Source organism: Chinchilla lanigera, unplaced genomic scaffold (genome assembly GCF_000276665.1).
Source record: "Chinchilla lanigera isolate Chin_1 unplaced genomic scaffold, ChiLan1.0 scaffold00086, whole genome shotgun sequence".
NCBI lineage: Eukaryota > Metazoa > Chordata > Mammalia > Rodentia > Chinchillidae > Chinchilla > Chinchilla lanigera.
This window is the reverse complement of record NW_004955487.1, coordinates 6,147,244-6,168,862: the sequence shown is the minus strand read 5'-3', so window position 1 is coordinate 6,168,862 and position 21,619 is coordinate 6,147,244. Positions and strand designations below refer to the sequence as shown.

At 52.0% G+C, this 21,619-nt stretch overlaps 1 protein-coding gene across 3 annotated transcripts in view; it reads right to left on the bottom strand.

Moving 5' to 3' along the window:
• Lpin1 (lipin 1) overlaps positions 1 to 21,619 on the bottom strand; it is a 68,129-nt gene that overhangs the window by 38,454 nt on the left and 8,056 nt on the right. For 2 of the 3 annotated variants that reach the window (XM_005404433.2, XM_005404435.2), the window contains exon 2: positions 9,721 to 9,777. In XM_005404433.2, the coding sequence (XP_005404490.1) occupies positions 9,721 to 9,777 (57 nt within the window). Of the gene's footprint in view, positions 1 to 4,427; positions 4,683 to 9,720; positions 9,778 to 21,619 lie in introns of those variants that run through there. The other variant, XM_005404434.2, reaches the window with a different exon arrangement.

Here is a 21,619-nt window from a genome sequence, read left to right as displayed (position 1 = left end):
CCGCGGGGCGGCGCCAGGGGGACTCGGAGGTGCGGCGGCGCGGCCGCTTTCAGTGCCGGCCCTGATCGCGGCCTTTGGCCCTGCACCACTGCCTGCCTCGGCTTCCCCGGCTGGGGCCCTCAGGCCGCCTCTCTGCTCCCTAGCCGAAACCAGGGTCCGGCATTTCAGCGGCCTGGACGGATCGAAAACTACGGTGGATGTCTAATATTTATAAATTTATTACAGTAAAAGACTCACTGCCATGAATCCTCCTCAAAATCCGGCCCCGGCTTTGAGCGCACTCCTCCCATGCTGCATTCCTTGGAGGAGGTTGAGACAGGGTCTCTCTGTGTAGCCCAGACGTCTCAAACTTGAAACTCTTAGCGATCCTCCTGCCTCAGCCTCCAGAGTACTTGAATTACAGGCGTGCACAACCATCCCCGAACTTCTTGCTGCTTCCTGCCGCAGCTCTGGAGTCCTCTTTCCTGAGGATCTTTAGCTTCGCTGTTTTGCCTGCCTCAGTGTCCTGAATGGATTCAAAACGTTTCCCTTTCCTGGCCATTTGGGCTTTGGGGAAGAACCAGAAGTCACACAGTACCAGATCTGGTGACGAAGGTGGGTGAGGACACAGCGTCACGTGTTTACGAGCTGCCTTTCTGTTGGATGGCAGCAGCACTCACTGTGATCCCACCTGGTAAAGACCCTCAGGAAAGAGGACCCCAGAACTGCTGCAGAAAGCGGCCAGGACAATGGGACAAGTGTGTGCGAAGCTGGGGAAGGATTTTGAGGGGATTTCCAGCCGTGTGTCTCTTCCTGCAGCTCACCTATTGGAGATTTAAACCATCAGGGGTGTTTTAATCCCCCTCAGGTGTCAGCCACCCCAGGAGCGGGGTGAGGGCAGCTCGGAGTCATCTGCCGGGCCGTGCACCCCTTCCCTACCTGACCCTCAGCTGCCTCTCTTTAACCTCAGCTATGACTGTCATGCTTTGCAAGGCACATGGTCACTCTCCCTGGCCCCCCACTGACCTGATGACCAAGGCAGCCACACTGTGACTGCCCAGCTCATAGCCCCCAGGACCCCGGGTCAGAAGACGCCTCGTGTGACCAGAAACCTCCAGGCCAAACCGAGGGTACAGAGGTCCTGCGGCAGGGAGGGTGGCAGTGCCAGACCTTGAGGGCCTGGGGGGTAGAGCAAGGTGCTGGATGGCGTGCAGAGGTTGCTCCAGGGAGAGCCTCATGCGGGACTGTGGGCCCCTCGCTGCACGGAGATGGACACCGGAGTGCACGCCACAGGCACCAGGCCCGGCTGCTGCCCGGGCCTTCAAGGGCCACTGCTCCTGCCCAGGGAGAGGCCCCAGCTCCAGGGAGAGGCCCCAGCTCCAGGGAGAGGCCCCAGCTCCAGGGAGAGGCCCCAGCTCGGAGCAAAACGCAGCAACTCAGGGCGGTGACCCAGCAGGGGCGGGACAGGGCAGGACCACAGCCAGCTTGGGCTGGACTCCGACAGCTCCCGGACCCCAGACCCCGGCTTCTCTCCTGCAGCCTAGGCATGGAGGAAGCGCTCCTGTCCCGTCCTGAGGTGTGGAGATCTGTAGGTCTTGTGCAAGAAAAGCCGAGAAGGGAGGAAAGGAAGACAGGAGAGAAGGGAGGGGAGGGAGTGCTACAAGCTGGGTAACACGGTGACCCCTGCACTCAGGGGACTGAGGCAGGAGAGCTAACCGCTTTGGAGTGAAGCCTGGGCTACACAGTGCGCTCCAGGCCAGCCTGGACTACACAGAGAGACCCTGTCTCAAGACAGGAAGGGAGCAAGGGAGGGCGGGAGTGAGGGAGAGAGAGAGAAAGAGAGGATTTCAACTATCGCAATTATTCAGATTTGGAGATAGGGGTGAGGCTGTCTAAAGCTGTGGAAGCAAGCAAAGGCAAAAGAAACAAAAGCTCTCCGAGCTCCAGCCCAGAGCCCGAGGCCGGGTCAGATTGCGGTGGGAGTCAGCGCCACCACCTGGACGCCGCGGCCGTCGGGAGCCCCTGGGGCCCCGCGCTGTGTCCGCCACCTGCCTCCTTAACCTGTGACTCAGCCGCTGAGGCGATCCCCTGGGCCAATCCGGGAACCTGAGAGCGGCAGCCCACTCTGGGGAGGGAGGAGGTGCCGGAGACCCAGCGTGCTGGATTCCCAAGCCTCAGTCTCATTGCCGAGGAAGTGGAGTCTAAGTGCCCCTAACTGGGGTCCGCTCTGAGGCTGAGGAGGACTAACACCCAGCACAGGGCTGCCTTGGCTTTTAAATTCTAGTGTGAGGCATGATGGCACATGCCTCTAAGCCCCGCACTGGAGAGGCTGAGGCAGGAGGATCGCCACAAGTTTCAGTCCAGTCTGGGCTACAAAGTGAGGTCAAGGCCTCAACATGGCCCGTGACAGCAGGCAAGAATCCGTCTCGGGACAGGGCTGCCTGTCGTACTGGCAGACACAGGGTGCTCCCCTGGGCTGGAGTCCCAGCAGGAGTGAAAACACCTCGGTCCTCTGCAACCTTGGGAAACAGGTGTGGGTTGGGTCGCTGTCACAAGTCTCACAGCTCCCAGCCATAAGAGGGAGAGGGATGGGGGCCGCAGAGCCACCTCAGAGTCCCCTTGCCAGCAGGAAAACTGGGAGGCACTGTGGCTGTAATCAGCCCTCTGGGAGGCCGAGGCAGGTGGATGGCAAATTTGAGCCCAGCCTGGGCAATTTAGCAATTTAGCCAAACCGTGTCTCAAAATAAAAGATAACAAGGGCTAGGGCTGTGGCTCAGTGGATTCAATCCCCAGTATTTCAAACCAAACAAAATCCAAAAAAAGCAAAAGCCCTCAGCGAAGCCAGCAATAGTGATCGTTGCGCAGTCAGTTTGCAAACAACAGCCCTCACCCTCATCCAGTGTTTCCTGCTGCCAAGCTTGTTACAGAAGGAAGTGGCGTCACGCGGGGTGTTTTTTGTAGGGAACTTTCAGAAGTTGGTGCTCTTTTGGTTTGGGGGGTTTTGCTTTTGTTTTTGATTGGTTTGGTTTGGCTCTGGATTTTTGAGACAAGCTCTTGCCATGCAGCCCTTAAGCCCACTGTGTAGCCCGGGCCCAGCTGGAGCTTACAGTCCTCCTGCCTCAGCCTCCCAAGTGCTGGGATGGCAGCGTTCAGCACCACGTCTGGCCTGAGTTCCAGTTCTACGTGGTGAGTTGGGTCAGGCAGTTTGTTTTCTTTTCGAGGCAGGCCTATGAGGAGAAACAGCAGCTCAGGGACCCTTGCCAAGCAGGCTCCACGCTGGAACATGACCCTACTCGACACCCCAAGAGGCCCAAGACAAAGTTTCCCCTCATTTGCGTGTGGCTTGCAATAACGTCAAGCCAGCTCCTGGAAGGGCCCAACCCCATCGTGGCACTTCTGCTCCATGACGTTAGGCAACCTGGCTGGACAGGGTATTGGACACCTGTAATCCTAGCATCTGGGAGGCTGAGGCAGGAGGATCAAAAGTTCAAGTCCAGTCTGGGCTTTAGCAAGACCCTGCCCCAAAATGAAAAATAACAAACAGCCTGAGGATGTAGCTCCTTATGAAGGCTATGGGTTCAATCTCTGGGACCTCAAAAGGTATACAAACATGCATACACACATACATACATAAACAGACAATGGGTTCAAATACAGGTAGTTTAGGGCTCAAAATGTCACGCCCAGCAGGCATGGTGGTGCATATCTATAATCCCAGCACTCAGGAGCCGCAGGCAGGACGATTGCTAGTTTGAGCCCTAGCTCAAGCCCTTCAATGACTTGGCAAAAAAAGAAAAAACATTTTAACTGGCTAGGGATGTAGCTCAGTTACAAGGCCCTGGGTTCAATCCCCACTGTAGCTGAAGGGAAGGAAGGGAGGGGATGGGGAAAACAAAAAGAAGGCGGCTGTATATAATTTTAAAAGATCAAGTAGGAGCCGGGCGTGGTGGCACATGCCTGTAATCCTAGCACTCTGGAGACTGAGGCAGGAGGATCGCTAAGAGAGTTCAAGGACATCTTGGGCTACACAGAGAAACCTTGTCTCAAAATATTAAAAAAATGAAAAGAAGGAAAAGTGAAGCATATTGTGTAATTGGCATTTTGCAAATAGGGACCATCGTTCACCATTCGTAAGAGCCCCAAGAGAAGGCACCTGGTATCCAGTTACATTTAAAAGATGGAGCCAGTGCCAGGCGTAGAGGCACACGCCTGTCACCCCAGCTCTAGGGAGGCTGAGGCAGGAGGATTGCCAAGAGTTCAAGGTCAACCTGGACTCCATAGTGAGACCCTGTCTCAAAAAAACAAACCAAAACAAAACAAAACGAAAGTGCCGTCTCTAAGTTGGGAGTAACTCAACAGGAATCAGACTCCCAGGGCTCCAGTCTCTCTGAGATTTGTGACCGACTGTCCTCCTGGGGAGACTGCTCAGCGCCGCCCGACCCCCCTACCTTAGCAGCCCGGGGGTGCTGTGTCTCTGTCTCTGCGAAGGCACCGGGTAGGCCCTGTTCAGCACCCATGGACCCTGACCTGGGTCCGTGCGAAGCCCCTGGCCCACAGCAGGCGGGGCCGCCCCTGAGGGGCTGTGGTCAGGGCGGGCATGGCCAGCGCCCCTGCCCCCACACAGCCCCCTCGCCTCTCCCCCTCGCCGGGGGCCTCCACTGCCCGCTGTCCCGTGCCCTGCTTGTGGGGGCTGCGAGAGCAGCTCCCTGCTGGGGGCAGGATTATGATGTCCTCGCTGTGGTTATGACCTCAGCATCTGGCAGCCCCAGAGGAGGGACAAAGACTGCGACAGCCCTGGGCCCGCACGGAGCATGGCCAACACAGCGGGAGCTGAGGAGCCTCTGGAGTCCTACTTCTCGCTGGGGTTTGGTTTGGTTTGGTTTGGAGACAGGGTCTCACTGTGTATACAGTTCAGTTTGCCTCTGCCTAGCAGTTTCCACAGATTCAACCCAACAGCCCTACGGATGCCCCAGGTCAGGCGAGTCCTGGAGACCCCAGGCTCCTGCCGCTCAAGAAAAAAGGCCTTGGGCTGGGGATATAGCTCAGTGATATAAGTGCCTGCCTGGCAAGCACAAGTTCCTGAGTTCAATTCCCAGTACCACAAAAAAATAAATAAATAAATAAAAAAGAAAGAAAAAAAGAGGCCTTGGTTTCAGGCCTAGAAAATCACAGCCCATCCTGGGGGCCGCTCCCCAAGGGCCTTTTGGAAGCTTGGTGGCAAAGTGGGGTGGAGAGGGGGACTCAATCTTAGAGCAAGGGCTGTCCCTAGTCTCTGGCTCGTGTCCTCGGCATAGATGCCACTAGGACCACATGCTACAGAGCAAGTGCCGCTGTCCGGAGGCAGGTAGTGGCTTCCAGAGCCTCGCTGCCGACTTGTTCTGAGCCAGAGGCGCCTGCACTGTCAGGTGCAGAAGGAGCACATCTGGTTAATCCCACAGCAGAGGATGAGCGGAATCTGTAATACTTGCAAACCACTTCCACCCAGCACTATACCCTTCCACAAGCTCTCCAGGGTCACACAGCTGGCTGAGACCCTGGGGCCACGCTGTCCCCAAGGTGGTGCTGGGCAGGGTTTCTCTCTCAGGGTGACCTCTGCCACCTGGACCCCCTCCCGCCCATGCTAAATAAACGCACTCAGACAGCAGGCCAGGACATCTGAGTAGAGCTTGCAGTGCTAAAGAGAAAGCATAAAAATCAGGGAGCCTGGAGGCCAGGAGAAATGAAAAAAATAAATAAATAAAAGGAAGCAGAGGAGCAATGCATAGGAAGAAACCCATATGTCAGGACCTCACGGAGATTTGGAGAGAGACATCACTCATAAAAGCAAAGCAGAACAGAGCTGTGAAAGAGAGATGGTTAGAGAATGACAGCAAAAAAAGGATGTTGAAAAGCAAAACAAAATTAATTTGCTAAAAATAATAACTGAAATTGAGCTGGGTGTGGCGGCTCCTGCCTAGTGCTGGCACTCAGGAGGCTGAGGCAGGAGGATCATTGTGAATGTGAGGCCAGCCTGGTCTACAGAGAGACCCTGCCTCAGGAGATATCTGGACGACAGGAGATGAAGGAGACAGAAGAGTCTGAGACGCTCCAGCCACATCCTCACTTCGTTTCTTTCCCACTTTGCTTTGTTTTCCTGGACACGCACTCTGGCGCACCTCACCAGATGGCCCTATGGATTAAAAGTGAGTTGTTCCCCAAGACCAAGTTCAAGGAGATAAGAAAAACCACCCAGGGCTGGGTGCAAACACCTGTCATCCTAGCACTGGGGAGGCTGAGGCAGAAAGATCACAAGTGTGAGGGCAGGCTGGGCCATTTACGGACTGAAGAAACCCTGTCTCAAAATTAAAAAGAAAATGAAAAGCGTTGGGGATGCAGCTCAGTACAAAGGCCCTGGCTCCCCCTCGAGTACTGGGAAAAAGAATACTAAACCAAAGGAAGAAGAAAAGAGCTGTGGGGAACAGACCCCTCCAGGGAGCTCGCCAGGAGGAAGGGAGGGGGCTTCGCGAGTGAGGGCTGCGCAAGCCGGGCCACCTCAGAGGGCAGGGCTAGGAGAGGAAAGAGCACCAGGCAGGCGCGAAAAGCAAGGAGGAGCCACACAGGGAGAGCGGGCTCTGTCGGGCTGGGCGGCTTTGCCCTGCTGCCGCGGTTCCGAGCCTCCTGGCTGTGTAACCCAGCCCTCACCTGTTAAAGGGAGACGGCACCAGGGCCAGCGCGAGTGCATGACGCTCTTCGCAGAGGCCGGCGCAGGGGAAGTGCTGTGTCAAGTGTGTGCGGCATATTTATTTAGTCATCTATTTATTTTTGTTATCAGTGCACACCTGCAGGCGTGAGGAGCACACTCACGGTGAGGAGCACACTCACGGTGCGGTTTTCCTTTCCCTTCCCCTCCACCCCCATTTTTAAGGGTTTTCTTCTTTTTGCCGGCACCAGATTTATTTACATTATAAGCCTTTATCAAGTTCATCATCATCAAAACAGATTAAACAGCCAGACTAAGAGGCCAAAAAACATATTAAACACATAAGACAACTTTGTTAAATCACCGGCCATGCTGGATCACACTAACATTTTCTCTTTTTCCTCTAATGTCTGTCTTTTTTAACTTATTTATTTAGAAATACGGTTTCACTGTGTAGCCCAGGCTGGCCTCAAACTTGCAGTGATCCTGCTGCTTCAGCCTCCTGTGTGCTGAGATTATGGGCGTGTGCCACCACGCTCAGCTACATTTATTTTTAATTTAGTGGTACTGGGCGTTGAACCCAGGACCTCTGCACTGAGCTGCATCCCCAGGCTTTTGCAGTTTATTTTGAGACAGGATCTCCCTAAGTTGCTAAAATTGTATAGTCTGGGCTTGACCTTTCGATCCTCCTGCCTCAGCCTCCTACATGCTGGATGTATGTATTTCACTTTCTAATAAGGAAAAATAAAACCATAACTTCCAGGGAAGACATCCCCGCTGTGCTCCCATAACCCTCCCCAAAAAACCATACATAAGAAAAACAAGATTCTGAAACTGGAACAAAAGAGTATGTGCTTAAACAGTAGTGTAAAAAAGGAGACTGTTCACATAGAGTGAGTGAGGTCAATAAGCCGTCCTCCATCAGGGCATGGTCCACAGTGTAACATGCAAATAAGATGTAAATAAAGTGGGCGGGATCAGGCCCACTGTGGCTTTCAACATGAGCCAGCATTTGCTGGTGGTTTTTCCACAAGGTAGGCACATGAATCAGGATAAAGGTTTTCCCACTCAATCTAAGATCCAGATCATGTTTCACTTCCTCACCCTGTAAAATGTGCAAGAAAACTAAAATTCAAGCCCATTTCTTTCTGAAACCTAAAGATAACAGAAAAGGGATAAGCAAAGCATGGTGTCGAGTACCTGGGCCCAGAGGAGCTGGAATTCTGGCAAGTGCTGCTCTCGGGACCAAGGCAGAGGGCAATGAAAGGCAGCTCGGAAAAACAGGACACTGTGTCTTCGTCTGCTTTAGTCCCCAGATCTGGCACTGTGTGACTTCTGGCTCCTCCCCAAAGTCAAAATGACCAGGAAAAGGGGTCGTTTTGAATCCATTCAGAACCTCGAGGCAGCCAGGACAGAGCAGCTAAAGACCCTCAGGAAAGAGGAGTCCAGAGCTGCTACAGAAAGCATCAAGGACGATGGGATGAGTGTAATCAAAGCAAGAGGATTGTGAGGGGATTCACAGGCAGTGTGTTTTTTACAGTATTAAATGTTTATATATTTAAACATGCACCATGCTTTTGATCACACCTCTTATTTCTTGGGGTTCCTGAAAGCCACAGCTCTATTCTTCAAACTGAGAGCCCCCTCTCCTGGCCATCCCTTCCCGGGAAAATTCCTGAGGTCCGTGACGGTGACCCCAGCTGGCTTCTGTGCACTGAGCAGCTACCCTGTTCCCCTGCGGTGGCACATTTCACACACAAGGTCTCCCTGAGCCACTAAGGTGCCCAGGCTAGGCTCAAATTTGCAGCCCTCCTGCCTCAGCCTCCCAGAGTGCTGGAATTGCAAGCTCCCACCCAGTACCCCAGCTACCATACTACTTCTTACCTGTAGGCTTGGCCAAGGGGCAGGCCCTGCTCCTCTCGGAAGCTCTGGGGAGGATGCACAGGCCCTGAAGCCACCTCTCACCACTGCCCCTGTGCCCCAGATCCACTGTCCTGTGTAAAGTGCTAAAGGTGCTCAGGTAGCCAGGTTCGCACACAGGAATCGCCATGAACTGTGGATGTGCACCCCCATGAGGGGGACTCTCACTGGGCTGCGCCCCTTCTCATTCCCTGCCCAACTGCCACTGATCAACCCGCCCACCCAGGATTCCTGGGTGCTCATTGGGCCCCACCACTGCCACTCCTGGGAAACAGCGGGGGCTCAGCTCCATATCTTCCATCCCTGCCCCACAGCCTCTGTGGCCTCCTCTAGCTCCTGGTGGGCACCATGCCAGGCCCCAGGTACCCTGCCAAACCCTTAGTCCACCCTGTGTCCCAAGTGCTCCCCGTGCCTGCAAGCTCCTCAAACTAAGTGATCCCCTTCTGTCTGGAGACAGGTTCTCCTATGCAGCCCAGGCTGGCCTCGAACTGGAGGTCCTCCTGCCTCAGCCTCCCCAGTGCTGGGATCATAGGTGTGTGCCACCATGCCCAGCCTGCTGGCTTTATCAGTTCTTGCCTGGACCTTTCCACCAAGCTGCCCACCCAGAACTCTTCACTTCCCATGGTGTCTGATTTAAAAGCCTCAGGGAGCTCCAGGACAGCACAGGCACCCCCAGAGCAGCTCTTAGCAGCCCCCTCAAGCCCAGGGAGGGTGCTGGGATGTAGGGAGAGGCTAAGTCACCAAGGGTCCCCTGAGGGAGAGTCAGGCTGAGGGTTTTTGGCTGCATAGAGGCCCAGGGGACGCTCAAATGGGCCCCAGGCCAAAAAGCACAATCCTTGCTCGGCCAGGTGGCGCATGCCTGTGATCTCAGCACTTGGGAGGCTGAGGCAGGAGGATTGCTGTGAGTTTGAGCCAGCCTGAGTTGCATACAAAATAAAATGAAAAATAAGAAACAGAAAAGGAAGGAAGGAAGGAAAGAAGGAAGGAAGGAAGGAAGGAAGGAAGGAAGGACGGACGGACACACATATATGCCTTGGAGATGCATCCATCCGTGGCAGGGACCGAAGTAGGATGAGAGGCACTGTGTTATCTGTGACACCTCAAAGCACAGCAAGGACGTTTTATAAAAGCAACACACTCACATTAATGTTTGCAGGCCACACACTCCGAATCCATCCAGGGTCCTTCATGATGGGAATCTGAAAAGCAGAAATGCTGGACGTGAATTAATGATGTACGCACACTGGACTATTATATGTAAACAATTGTTCATATATACAATTTTCATGTTTTTTCAGTTGAAAAAAATTGCCAGGTACAGTAGCATCAACCTGAAATCCCAGCACTCTGGGAGGCTGAGGCCGGAAGATCACAAACACAAGCCCAACCAGAACAACTTAGCAAGACCTGTCTCAAAATAAATAATAAGAAAAGGGCTGGGGATACAGTTCACTGAGAAAGCCCTGGGTTCAATCTCTGGTACCTCAGAAAGAAAGGAAAAGAGCGAGAAGGAGGGAGGGAGGGCGGAGGGAGGTGTTGGGTCACTGCGGCCTGGATCAGAGGGGCCATCTTGTCTGAGCCTCTTCCAGACCCGCTGTGGTTTCCCTCCGACCAGGCTCACTGCAGTGGGGACAGCAGGCTTGCCTTCCTGGGCTGCAGGGTCACCAGGCCACGCCCTTCGAGAACAATGGTCGCATTGAGATCTCTGGGCCCTGGCTCCGCCTCACAGAGCGAGCTGGGCTTTGGTCCTCACTGAAAGTGAAGTCTCAACACACAGGACAAAGCAGGCGGCAGGGGAGGGGTCTCCCGGCCTGCCCTGGAAGGGTTTCAGAAATCTGATCTGAGCGGAGAACACCAACAATGTACAAGCAGGCGTTTCCACAATCATTGCTTCCAAAGCTAAGAAGGAAACAATCTTATTCCACTCCAGCACTGCTGGTTGCTGTTGGAAATCCTCCCAGGAAACGCGAAGCCGGGCTCCAGCCTGGGCACCAGGAGCTAACACCGTGGGGACCAGAAACTGCCTTGGCTCGGAGCCCAGCTCCCGCTGAGAGCCCAGTGGGATTAATGTCTCTAAGTTCAGCTTCTGGTCTGCACAGAGGGGGTGGTGATGGAACACAGCCCTGCCACAGTGAGAGCCAGCCAGTGAGAGGCCGGGAGAGATGGTACTGTGTGCAAAAGCTGGACTCGAACTTGCAATCATCCTGCCTCAGCCTCCCGGAGTGCATACAGACATGGGCCTCAGGCTGGCCTCCATTTTCTGCCTCAGCGTCTCCCTTCCCTGTATGCTCGTGATCTATCTAAATGGCCTCGCTTGATTCCTGTGTGCACAGCTGCCACAGGCTGCACATTCCTTACGCTGCGGGGGCCGCGCCCTTAGAGGGTCCTGGGAAAATGGAAGTCCCTGAGGGGCCACCGCGTGAGACACGGAGGCCAAGCGCTGTCACAGTGGACAGAAGCGGGGCAGCTGTTTTGTGTCTGTCTTCATTTGTGTTTGGGGATGGAGCAGGTCTTCACACTGGCTACCTCCCAGCCCTCTGATTGTTTTTTCTTCTGAGACAGGGTCTTCCCAAGGTGCCCAGGCTGGGCTGGAACTTGGGGATCTTCCTGCCCCAGCCTCCTCGAGGGCTGAGACTAGCAGGTGTGCCGCTTGAGCCCAGCTGGATAGTGTTGCCCTGGATGGGCCCCCTCCTGCCTTGGAAAGTCTCTCTCCTGCGCTGACCTCAGGCCGGCAGGGCGGCCCAGCGCCTGCGACACGGCCTCCCCAACCCGCCCTCCCAGTCCACGCGGTGACAGCCCCTGCGGGATGAGCCGGCATAATCCCCCTGTTTTCAGGCGCTGCTGAGCAGCCCTAATTCCATCTGAGCTCTCCTTCTATTGCAGTCTGCTGTGCCACACTCCAGCACCGAGGGTCAGGACACGACGCCTTGGGCATTCCCTTTACTTCCGCCGCCTCTGCAGGCTCGCTGCCCACACCTGCCTCACCACTGCACTGCCAGCCCTGTGGGCACAGTCTCGTCACACGGCTGCACGATGAAAAGCCACTCAGTGACTCCCCCGCTTTGAATATAACCCATGTACTCTGTATATATTTTTTTTTTGAAAGAGGGTCTCCCTATGTAGTCCAGCCTGGCCTTGAACTCAGTTATGTAGCCCAGGCTGGCCTTGAACTTGTGGTGATCCTCCTCCCTCAGCCTCCTGAGTGCTGGGATGACAGGTGTGCTCCACCATGCCCAGCTTCTCTGTGTTTTTCAACCTGCACCTTCTTGCTCTCTGTGTCTTCATATTCTGACCCCTGGCACCTTGCTGACCCTGTGCAGGGGTTGTCCAGGCCGGCCCTGGCCTAAGACCTTTCCTTGCTCAAACCGAGCAGCCCAGGGCTCAGACCTCTGTGTCAGCTGCTGCACTCAGGAGGCTGAGGCAGGATTCCCGCAGCCCAGCCTGGGCTACATAGTGAGTTCAAGGCCAGCCTGAACCTCACAGGGAGACCTTATCTCAAAAAAAAAAAAAAAAGAATATTTTAATTTTAAAAAACACCTATAAAAGATACTTCACTAAAAAAAAAAAAAAAAAGATACTTCACTAAGAGTGTGAAATAAGCATTGAGTGCTTGAAGAGGAATACGCATGGCAAAGCATCTCTCACTGCAATCAATTCTTATTTTTTTTAATTTAGCCACACACTGTCCATTTGACCCCGCCTTCAAATGTCAGCTCTCAATAAATACTCTTGAGGGACTAAATGTGTCGTAGCCCCAGGATCGTCCTGGGCGTCGGTTTTAGATTGTTATTTTATGGACCGGAGCACCAGACACATGAGCTCCGCAGTTTCCCAGCCGATGGGCTGTCACCGAGACAGTCCTACTGCCGTAACGCTGGTCATTTCTTTAAGGGGGCTTTTGTATGTGCGCAAGATTTTATATGTTGGTTTTTGTTTTGTTTTTGTTTTTTAAGAACAACTTAGAATTTATCTGGAAAGTAGGAAATAAAAAGCATGATTCTAACACTTATTTAAAATATTTATAAAACTAGAAAAAGTTAAAGTACAGAAAAGGCAGATATTAAAACTGGTTTAATGGCTATATAATACAAACAAAATATGTATTTTTTTTGTTTTTCGTTTTTGAGACAGGATCTCCCTATGTAGTTCAGCCTGGCTTTAAACTCACTGCTAGCCCAAGTTGGCCTTGACCTTGCTGCAATCCTCCTGCCTCAGCCTCCTGAGTGTTGGGATGACGCCATGACCACTACCCCAGCAGGTTTTATGTTTTTACAGTAGCAGATGTATGAAAGCCATCCGCTCCTACTCGGTGCTCAGCCCTGTGCTAGACGCTGGGCTGGAGAACAGAGAGGGCTACAGGAACCCTGAGCCTGTCTTCCTCGTGCGAGAACCACCTACAACGCCAGAGCCCAGACAGAGGCAGGAGGGAGCCAGTCCTGGTCCACAGTGCTGCCCCGTGCTGCGGAGGCCGGAGGGGTGGAGAGGGCTGCGGGCAGAAGGGCTGAGTGTCTCACGAGGCAGCGAAGGTGCTGGGCTCCGTAGGGAGTGGGTGCCGGTGCAAGAGCCGTGCAGAACCCTCTGCCAAGACCACGTCGCCCTGTCGCCTACGCCTGCCATCACCAAGGGACTCATCCTCCTCTCTGGCTCTGCTCCGAGCTCTGCCTACTGACTACCCTGAGGTGAGCACTGTCCTCCGCGAGGCCCTTCCGCCCTGGTTTCTGCCTTGGAGCAGCTAGCCAGGAGCCATGGTCAACCTCTGCTCCTTTAAACAGTGAGTGTGGGCCCTGGGCCAGCTGACGTTCCCTACAGGGGCCGGCAGAGGTTCTGGTCACTACTCAGACTCCGGCTGGGCGCATCAGGGTGGGGGCCAGTGCCTGCATCCTGGTCAGCAGCTGAGATGCTGCCCGGAGGCTGGACCACCTACCTCCTTGAACCTGAGGTTCTGGGGCTCCCAGGTGAGGCCGCCGGCCAGGCTATCTGCACAGCCCTGGGTCACACCCATCACCCAGACCCTGCACTGGGATCTCCTTGGTCTGGACACATGTTGGTTGCTACATACTCCTCAAGTTCAGCACTGGAAATTGCATTCCATAGGGATTGGATGTGGGACTCAGGGTCTTAGAAAACCTATGTTGCTGGGGTAATTCTGATACCAGTCCTTCTGCACAATGAACACCTACCTGCCTTTCCTCAGGCCCTCAGCACCCAACTCTCTGCCTTTTCTTTATTTTTCTAGCCAAGCATGGTGGCTCATGCCTGTCATCTCTGCACTCTGGGAGGCTGAGGCAGGAGGATTGAACGTTTGAGCCCAACCTGGGCAATTTAGTGACTTTAGAGAGACCCTGTACCAAAAAATAAAAAAGGACTGGAGATGTAGTTCAGTGCAAAGGCCCTGGGTTCAGTCCCCAGTATCAAAAAATAAGATACAAGAACGGGCATTGTGCTGATTAGCCTGACTCCTCCAAGTCACCGAGTTGTCTGACTCTCCAGCTCCACCTACTGGACCCCAGTAGTCTGTCACCACGCACTGGAAGATTGCCGGAAGTCCAGAGAAGTCTGTGTGTGGGGAGGGCTGGTCCCCGCCCCCACCCGGCCCTCCAAACAGTTTTCCTCACTGACTTCAGCTGATTTCCCCTGTGCCTTGAATTCCTCAGACTTCAACATCCCCACAGTCTCAGGGGCAAGCCAGGATCCTGCTGACCTCTTTCCATGCGGTTTACTGAGACAAAGGGTGCAGATTGCAGACCCCATAAATGGGCGTAGAATTTAAGTGAGAACTGAGTTCAGTCTTGTCCTTCTTTCTGGCCACTTTAATCAAAGGAAAATATCCACAGCAAAGCAATGTAAATGAGTTTTCTCTAAAATGTTCCTCTGTTGCTGGTTGTGGAGGCACACGCCCGTCCTCAGGAAGCTGAAGCAGGAGGATTGCTGCCAATCTGAGGCCAGCCTGGACTACATAGTGAGTTCTAAACCAGTCTGGACTGCATAGTGAGACCAAAAGACCAAAAAATGAAATAAAACTAAGTTTCCCACTGTGACCCAAGCTGGGCCACTCCCAGAGCCCTGTGCCAAGGAGGGAGGCTGAGGAGCAGGTGTGGGTGCAGGGAAGGGGGGGACACCTACTAAGCTCCCACACTGTGTGCTGGGCACTTTTACAGACATCACAACTAAGAACCCAAGATCCCACCCTGCAACTGGCAGAGCCATCTGAAGAATTCACCGGCATTACCTATTCCTGGGCCCTGCTCGGATGAAGATTTTTGGGGTAGAGCTAGGACCATTTGTTGTGGTCCTGGGGCTTGAACCCAAGGCCTTCACACTGAACTGCATCCACAGCCCTTTTTATTTTTATTGAGACAGGGTCTCCCTAAGTCACAAACTTGCCCAGGCTGGGCTCAAATTTGTGATCCTCCTGCCTCAGCCTCCCAGTTTGCTGGGATGATAGGCCTGGTTCTGCTCTTCCCTCTTTAACCATTTCATTAACACTGGTTAGGACAAAAAGAAGTTTAGGGCTCATGGTCAAGACAGGGTCGTGAAGCCTTGCTTCAACTCATCCTAGCCCATGGCACTGGGTCGGGGGAGTACTGGAGTAGACCTTGGTGAAACACCACAAGTAGAGTCACACAGAAGCCTACTTCAGGAGGCAGCGCATGGGACATTTCACTCAGTGTCACTAGGAGACAGCATCTCAGCAGTGCCTGGGACCCTGGGAGGTGACAGCGAAAACATGAAACTTGAGGCGCCCTCAAGCAGCATCCTTAAAGTTGGGGAGCAGAGAATGGGGTGGGGGTGAGGATATTAAAGAAGTGGGAAAATCCTTTCTCTGGCTATTTTGAAATATACAATACACTTTGCTGTGTACTCTCCTCCTGGGACGCAGTATCTAACACCCACAACCTAACAGAGGAGAGCTTGGAACTGGCTCACGGTTCCAGGGGGCTCGGTCCACAGTCGGCAGCTTCAAGGCGGGAGCATCATGGCAGAGGGCCTGGGGGAGCAAAGCTGCTCAGTTCGGGGTAGCAGGAAGCAGAGCAGGGGAACAGAGAGAAGCAGGAGGGACCAGGTAGCGTCACCCTCCATGATCACCCAGACACACCCAGAAGGGTGATCTTCTCATCCTTGGGTAGCTGCTAAGGCAGTGAAGTTGACACAATCACGCTTAATGTTCACAGCACCATAGCTAACTGTAGCCACTCTGCCATGTGATGGAATACGAGGGTTTATCCCTCTCACTGGGGCGTTATCCTTCACTCACCAATTTCTTCCTTCCTGCAGTGAAGGAAGAAATCAGCAGCAGGGAAAACAAACACTGCACGGTGCACAAGGGCTTAGACGAGGGCTGCAGGCTCCAACAGGCAGAAGGGAAGGTGGGTTTGTTTGGTCTCAAAGGGTAGACAAGAAGGTTCTGGAAGAAAGTGGCGGGGGCTTGGGCCATGAGGGACAAGGAGGAGGTCAGCAGACAAAGACGGGGACAGGGAGCAAGGAGTGAAGGCGCAAGAGGCCTTGGTGACGACTTGAGTCACCAGGTGATTGGTTCTGTTCTGTCACCCCTGACCCGGGCTGCCCGCGGATTCTGTGAGGAAATGGAGCAGTGGACGCCCAGCGCCACGGACGCAGATCCTGTGTTATCTGAAAGCCCTGTAAGCAATTCTGACGTCCAGGTCCGACTAGGGAGATTCCCACACCCCACTTCCCGTATTCCCCAGCCATCGCCTCAAGAAGAGGCCCGAGTGCTAGCATCAGCCCGAACACGGCCATGACCCGCGACCCTGTGGACACCCAGGTCCCGAAGCCGCCGGGCTGGGAGAACCGGCTGCTGGGAAGGTTCCAGTTCCAGCCTCCCAGTGCCGCTGTCCCAAGAGAGCAGGGGCTGCAGCTCTGGGGCAGCCGGGGCAGGAAGGACTGCTCAGAGTGAGACTTGGGCTGGTGGCTCCGCCTCTCCGAGCCCCTCTGTGTAAACTGAGGCAGGACAGGGCCGCATGGTTCTGGTGAGGCCTGACAGGGCAAATTACAGCAAGGGGCCTGCGGGCCGGGACGCTGGGGAGCTTTGCATCTAGAGAGCACTGGGAACCGGCAGCAGTCGTGACCAGGGCACTTATGTGGAAAACACCGAATTATCCGACACTCCGGATCACTCTAGTTTGCAAAATACCTTCTCCCACGCCGGGGCTGGCATAGGCGACCCGGCTCGCCTGCCTCGCCACGGGCGACCTCGAGGGGTTCAGGCCCTTCTAATTGGAGAAGCCCTGAAACCTGAGCCCTGCCCTGTGCTGTGCCCACAAGGTTCAGCTCCCCCCCCCCCCGGCTATTAATAAACACACGGGTCCACTCGGGTGAAGACTCGGCTCGCCAGGTTCGTCTCTCCTTTCCCTTACAGCCACTCTGAAATTCAAATTGCTCCATCCTGGGCGCCGGAGAATTCATTGCAAAAGTGTCACAAACCCTCTGGTGGTTGGGTGAAAATGTTGTAAATACTCACTCATTTTCCTTTCCTCAACACCCCCACAACCTTGCCTGGGAGGGAGGGAAGGGGCTGCAGTCCAAGCACGTCCCATCCTGGGTATCAGCATGACATCTCCTCCCAGATCTTTTTATTTAATTTTATTATTTATTCATTTATTTCTGAGACAAGGTCTTAATGAATCGCCGAGGCTGGGCTCCAGCTTGCAGTCCTCCTGCCTCAGCCTCCCAGAGCACTGGGATGACGGTTGTGCGTCACCACAGGACTACAGCCCAGTGACTGCTGAGTGGAGAGGATGGGCAGCCCGGAGCGGGCGGGGCGGGGGGGCTCCCCCAGGGGGTTCACAGTATGCTGCGTGGAGCGTGGAGGGAGCGCTCGGCCCCGAAGGAGCAGAAGGGAGCTCAGAGAAGGCACCGCGGGGATCTTCCCCGCCCCAGCTAGCGAGCCTTCTCGGGCGAACCCGGCCCCTGTGAGCGCAGAATCTGAAAGGATCTCTCTGCTCTGCCCTGTCCTCCTGCAGGGCTGGGGCGCATGCGCAGGCTGGCTCTCCAACCCACCTGGCTTCTGGCGCTCCTGGGCGCAGCCACAGAAGGCAGAGTCTGGGCGTCAGCCCTTCCTCAGCCTAGCTTCATAGACCTGCCTCTCACTGCTGCCCACTGATGGGAACAGTCTCTGCCGGGTGAGGGGGTGCACATCTATAATCTCAGCACTGGGGAGGCTGAAGCAGGAGGATCACCAAGAGTTTCAGGCCAACCTGACCTGTATAGTGAGACGCTGTCTCAAAAAAACCAAACCAAACAAGAAAAACCCAAGTAATAGAATTGTTTAAAAACACATCAAAAGCCAAGAAATGGAGGGGGACCTAGAATGATGGCAAGATGTGGAGAGGGTTACCCCTGAAATCTGGAACCTGGACGGTCTTGCAAATGAGACTGAAGAAACCCCGCTACCCGAGGCTATGGCCAGAGGGGGCCAGCCACTCAGCGTCCTGGGGACGGGCTCTTGTGGGGCTTTGTTTGTTTGTTTGCTTGTGACGATGCTGTGGTGAGATGCTTGTGGCGATGATTTCTTTTTAAAATTCTTCTATTGGTACTTTTCATACACATAAGGACCACATTCATCATAGGGAATTTGTGCCTGTACAGGATATAACCTGCTTCTCTTCCCCTCCCCGCGGCTGCCTGCAACCCCTCTTCCCTTCCCTATTTACAAAGCTTTGTTTCCGTTTTTCCTTCTTTTCTCATTTTTCCCTTTTCCCTTCCTTCCTTTCCCCCACCCTTCTCCCTAGTTCCTCTTCTCAGCTGAGCATTTTCTTCTTCTTTCATTATATCTAGTACACATTCTGGTCCTTGTTTAGACTTTTGATTTCTCACACCAGAGAAACAATGCAATATTTGCACACATGTGTTCAGTTTATTTACTTAAGAGTGTGGTCTCAAAGTGCATTCATTTATCTAGAAATTTCTGAAGCTCATCCTTCTTTATGGCTGAGTAATACTCCATTGTATTTAAAAAAAAATCCTACATCTTCTTTATCTATCCATCAGTTGATGGGCATTTGGGCTCTTTCCAAAATTTAGTTATTACAGCCTGGCATGGTGGCACACACCTATAATCCCAGCACTTGGGAGGCTGAGGCAGGAGGATCATTGTGAGTTTGAGGGCAACCTGAGCTACAAAGTGAGCTCAAGGCCAGCCTGAACTGTGTAGAAAGACCATGTCTCAAAAAAACAAAACAAAACAAAGAACACAAAAATTTAGCTCTTGCAAACTGGGCTGCTATATACCTGAAAATGCATGTATTGCTATGGTATGATACTTTTAATTCCTTCAGGAAGATACCAAGAAGGGGAATAGTTGGGTCAAATGGAACCTCTAGTTTTAGTTTTTTGAGGAATCTTCATACTGATTTCCACAGTGGTTGTACCAGTCTACATTCCCACAAACAGTGGAGAAGGGTTCCTTTCCTCTCGCAGCCCCACTAGCACTTGGTATTGGCTGATTTCTTGACAATAGCCCTTCTTTGTGGAGCGAGATGGAATCTCAGCTTTTTAATTTGCATCTCTTGAATGACCAGTGATGATGAACATTTTTTCATATATTTACTTGGCATTTCTATTTCTTCATCTGAGGAGTGTCATTCATTTGAGATGCACATTTTTGGATTGGGATTTTGAACTCTGAGTTCTTTAATATTTTCTAGATATTAGTCCTTTATCTGAAGAATGGCTGGCAAGAGAATTTTTCCACACTACAAGTTGTCTCTTCACTCTATTGGTGGTTTCTCTTGCTGTGCAAAAGCTTTTTATGAGACCACAGTTGCTGATTCCTTGTGATAGTTCCTGTGCAGTTAGTGTTTTGTCTGTACAGTCTTTGACTGCATGTCTTCTTCTACCTGTTCTATCTTCCAACAGATTTAGTGTTTCTGTTTTATTTTTTGTTCTGTTTTTATTTTTAATTTTTTTGAGACAGGGTTTCACTATGTAGTGCAGGCTGGCCTTGAATTCACTTATGTAGGCTAGGCTGGCCCCAAACTCACACCAATCCTCGTGCCTCAGCCTCCAAAATGCTGTCTATTTCAGTATTTAGATCTTAGTGCTCACTTCTGTAGCACATCTACTAATATTTAGGTCTTTGATTCATTTATGTTTTACTTTACTGCGTGGGCCTAGTTTTAATCTTCAGTATGCAGAAAGCCAATATTTTAGCACTATTTATTAAAGAGGCTACTTTTCTTCCAGTGAGCATGTTTGGCTCCTTTGTCAAAGATAAGGTGGTTGTGTGTGTTTCAAGTTGTTTCTGCATCTTCTAATCTGTTCCACTGACCCTCAGGTCTGTTTCCCCCCCACAGTACCATGCTGTTTTTATCATGGTAGCTTTGTAGTATAATTTCAAGTCAGGAACTGTGATGCCTCCTGCCTTGCCTTTGTTGCCCAGAATTGCTTTTGCTATTCTAGGTCTCTTCTGATTCCAAATGAATTTTAGGATTTTTTTCTATAATTCTGTGAGATCATCTGTTAGAATTTTGATTGGGATTCCATTAAATCTGTAAAACAATTTTGTAAGTAAGGCCATTTTCACTATATTGGTTGTTCTTACCCAAGAACAAGGGATATCTTTCCATCTTCTGAAATCCTCTTCAATCTCCTTTTTTAGAGTACTGTAGTTTTTAATGTAAAGGTTTTTCACTTCTTTCATTAAGTTGATTTTAAGGTATTGCATTTTTTTGGATGCTTGTGGGGGACCATCCAGATGATTCTCCTTGGAAGAAGAGCAGTTGTCTCCATTCTGGCTAAATCTGGCCCTATTTCCATGTATTGATATGTACAGAGCTGGCTAGGAACTTTTCCTTATCCCTTCAATTGGCTTTAAGCAAAGCAAATCAGTCCAGCTGAGGTGCTGATGTGTGGTCCTTGAAGTAAGGCAACAGGGCAGTTTTATCCCACTCCTGTAGCTCCAGAGAACATGTATGAGCCAGGTGGGATGAAAAGCTGTGCACCATGCTGTTGGCTGGGATCAAGCCTTGAGATAAGAGGCTATGACTTCCCAGGGCATAAAAGATGACACATCAGAGCTGAAGCACTGACCCCAAACCATTAGATACTACCTCAAATTGTGTTATACAGAGTACTCTTTCTGCATGTCCTTCTCTCTGCATTTGCAGAGGTGATTTCAGGTCTCCTACCTAGCCCAGCTCACAGCACTCATGTACTTCCTGCCACTCTCACAGTCACTCATCCTCAAGCCACTCCCTTCTTCACGAATTAATAAAATTAATTCTACATCCTAGGGTTTAGTCCTAGGTCGAGACCTTTGTTCCAGATGGCCATCATTGTAGTTGGGCTTAGGATGCCTTGCTTCCTTATAACTACAATATACCTTAGTGTCTTTATTCTCACCATGGGATGCACTGGAAGTGATAGATTGGAATTAACTTGCTAGGATTCCAATAACTTTACCATGGCATTATAAATATAAACTTCCCAGACCACAACAAGGACTGGGAAGGAGTCTCTATAGGTGCTATTGCTATGTTGTTCCCCTAATTTCTCTCTCAGTAAGTTTATTTGTGTACAAAAATGCTATTGATTTTTGCATGTTGACTTTTATCCAGTCATGTTAATGAATTTGCTAACTAAATCTAGAAGGTTTTTGGTGGACTCTTTGGGGTTGTCTATGTAGAGTATCATACCATCTGCAAATAATGATAATTTAACTTCTTTCTTTTCTATCCTTATTCCTTTTATTTGTTTCCTTTACTAATTGCTCTGGCTAGTATTTCCAGAACTATGATAAATAATATATAAATGGACCTTCTTGTTAATGAAGACCCACTATGAAGTGGCTCTGAACAGGATTTAAAATTAACCAATTGACTTTCCAGGTTTACTTGTGAGTCTGTCCAAGGCCTAGGCCCCTTGTCTGGAGATGGACAGTGGACTCATAATAAGTGAACCTCTATGAGTCACTGGTCCCAGCTAAGGCCTGTAGTGGGCTGTGGAGCCGTGATGCCTCAAAAGACAAGATAAGGCCACAGCTGAGGTCATTTGGCCCCAGCCCCAATTAACTAAAATGAGACT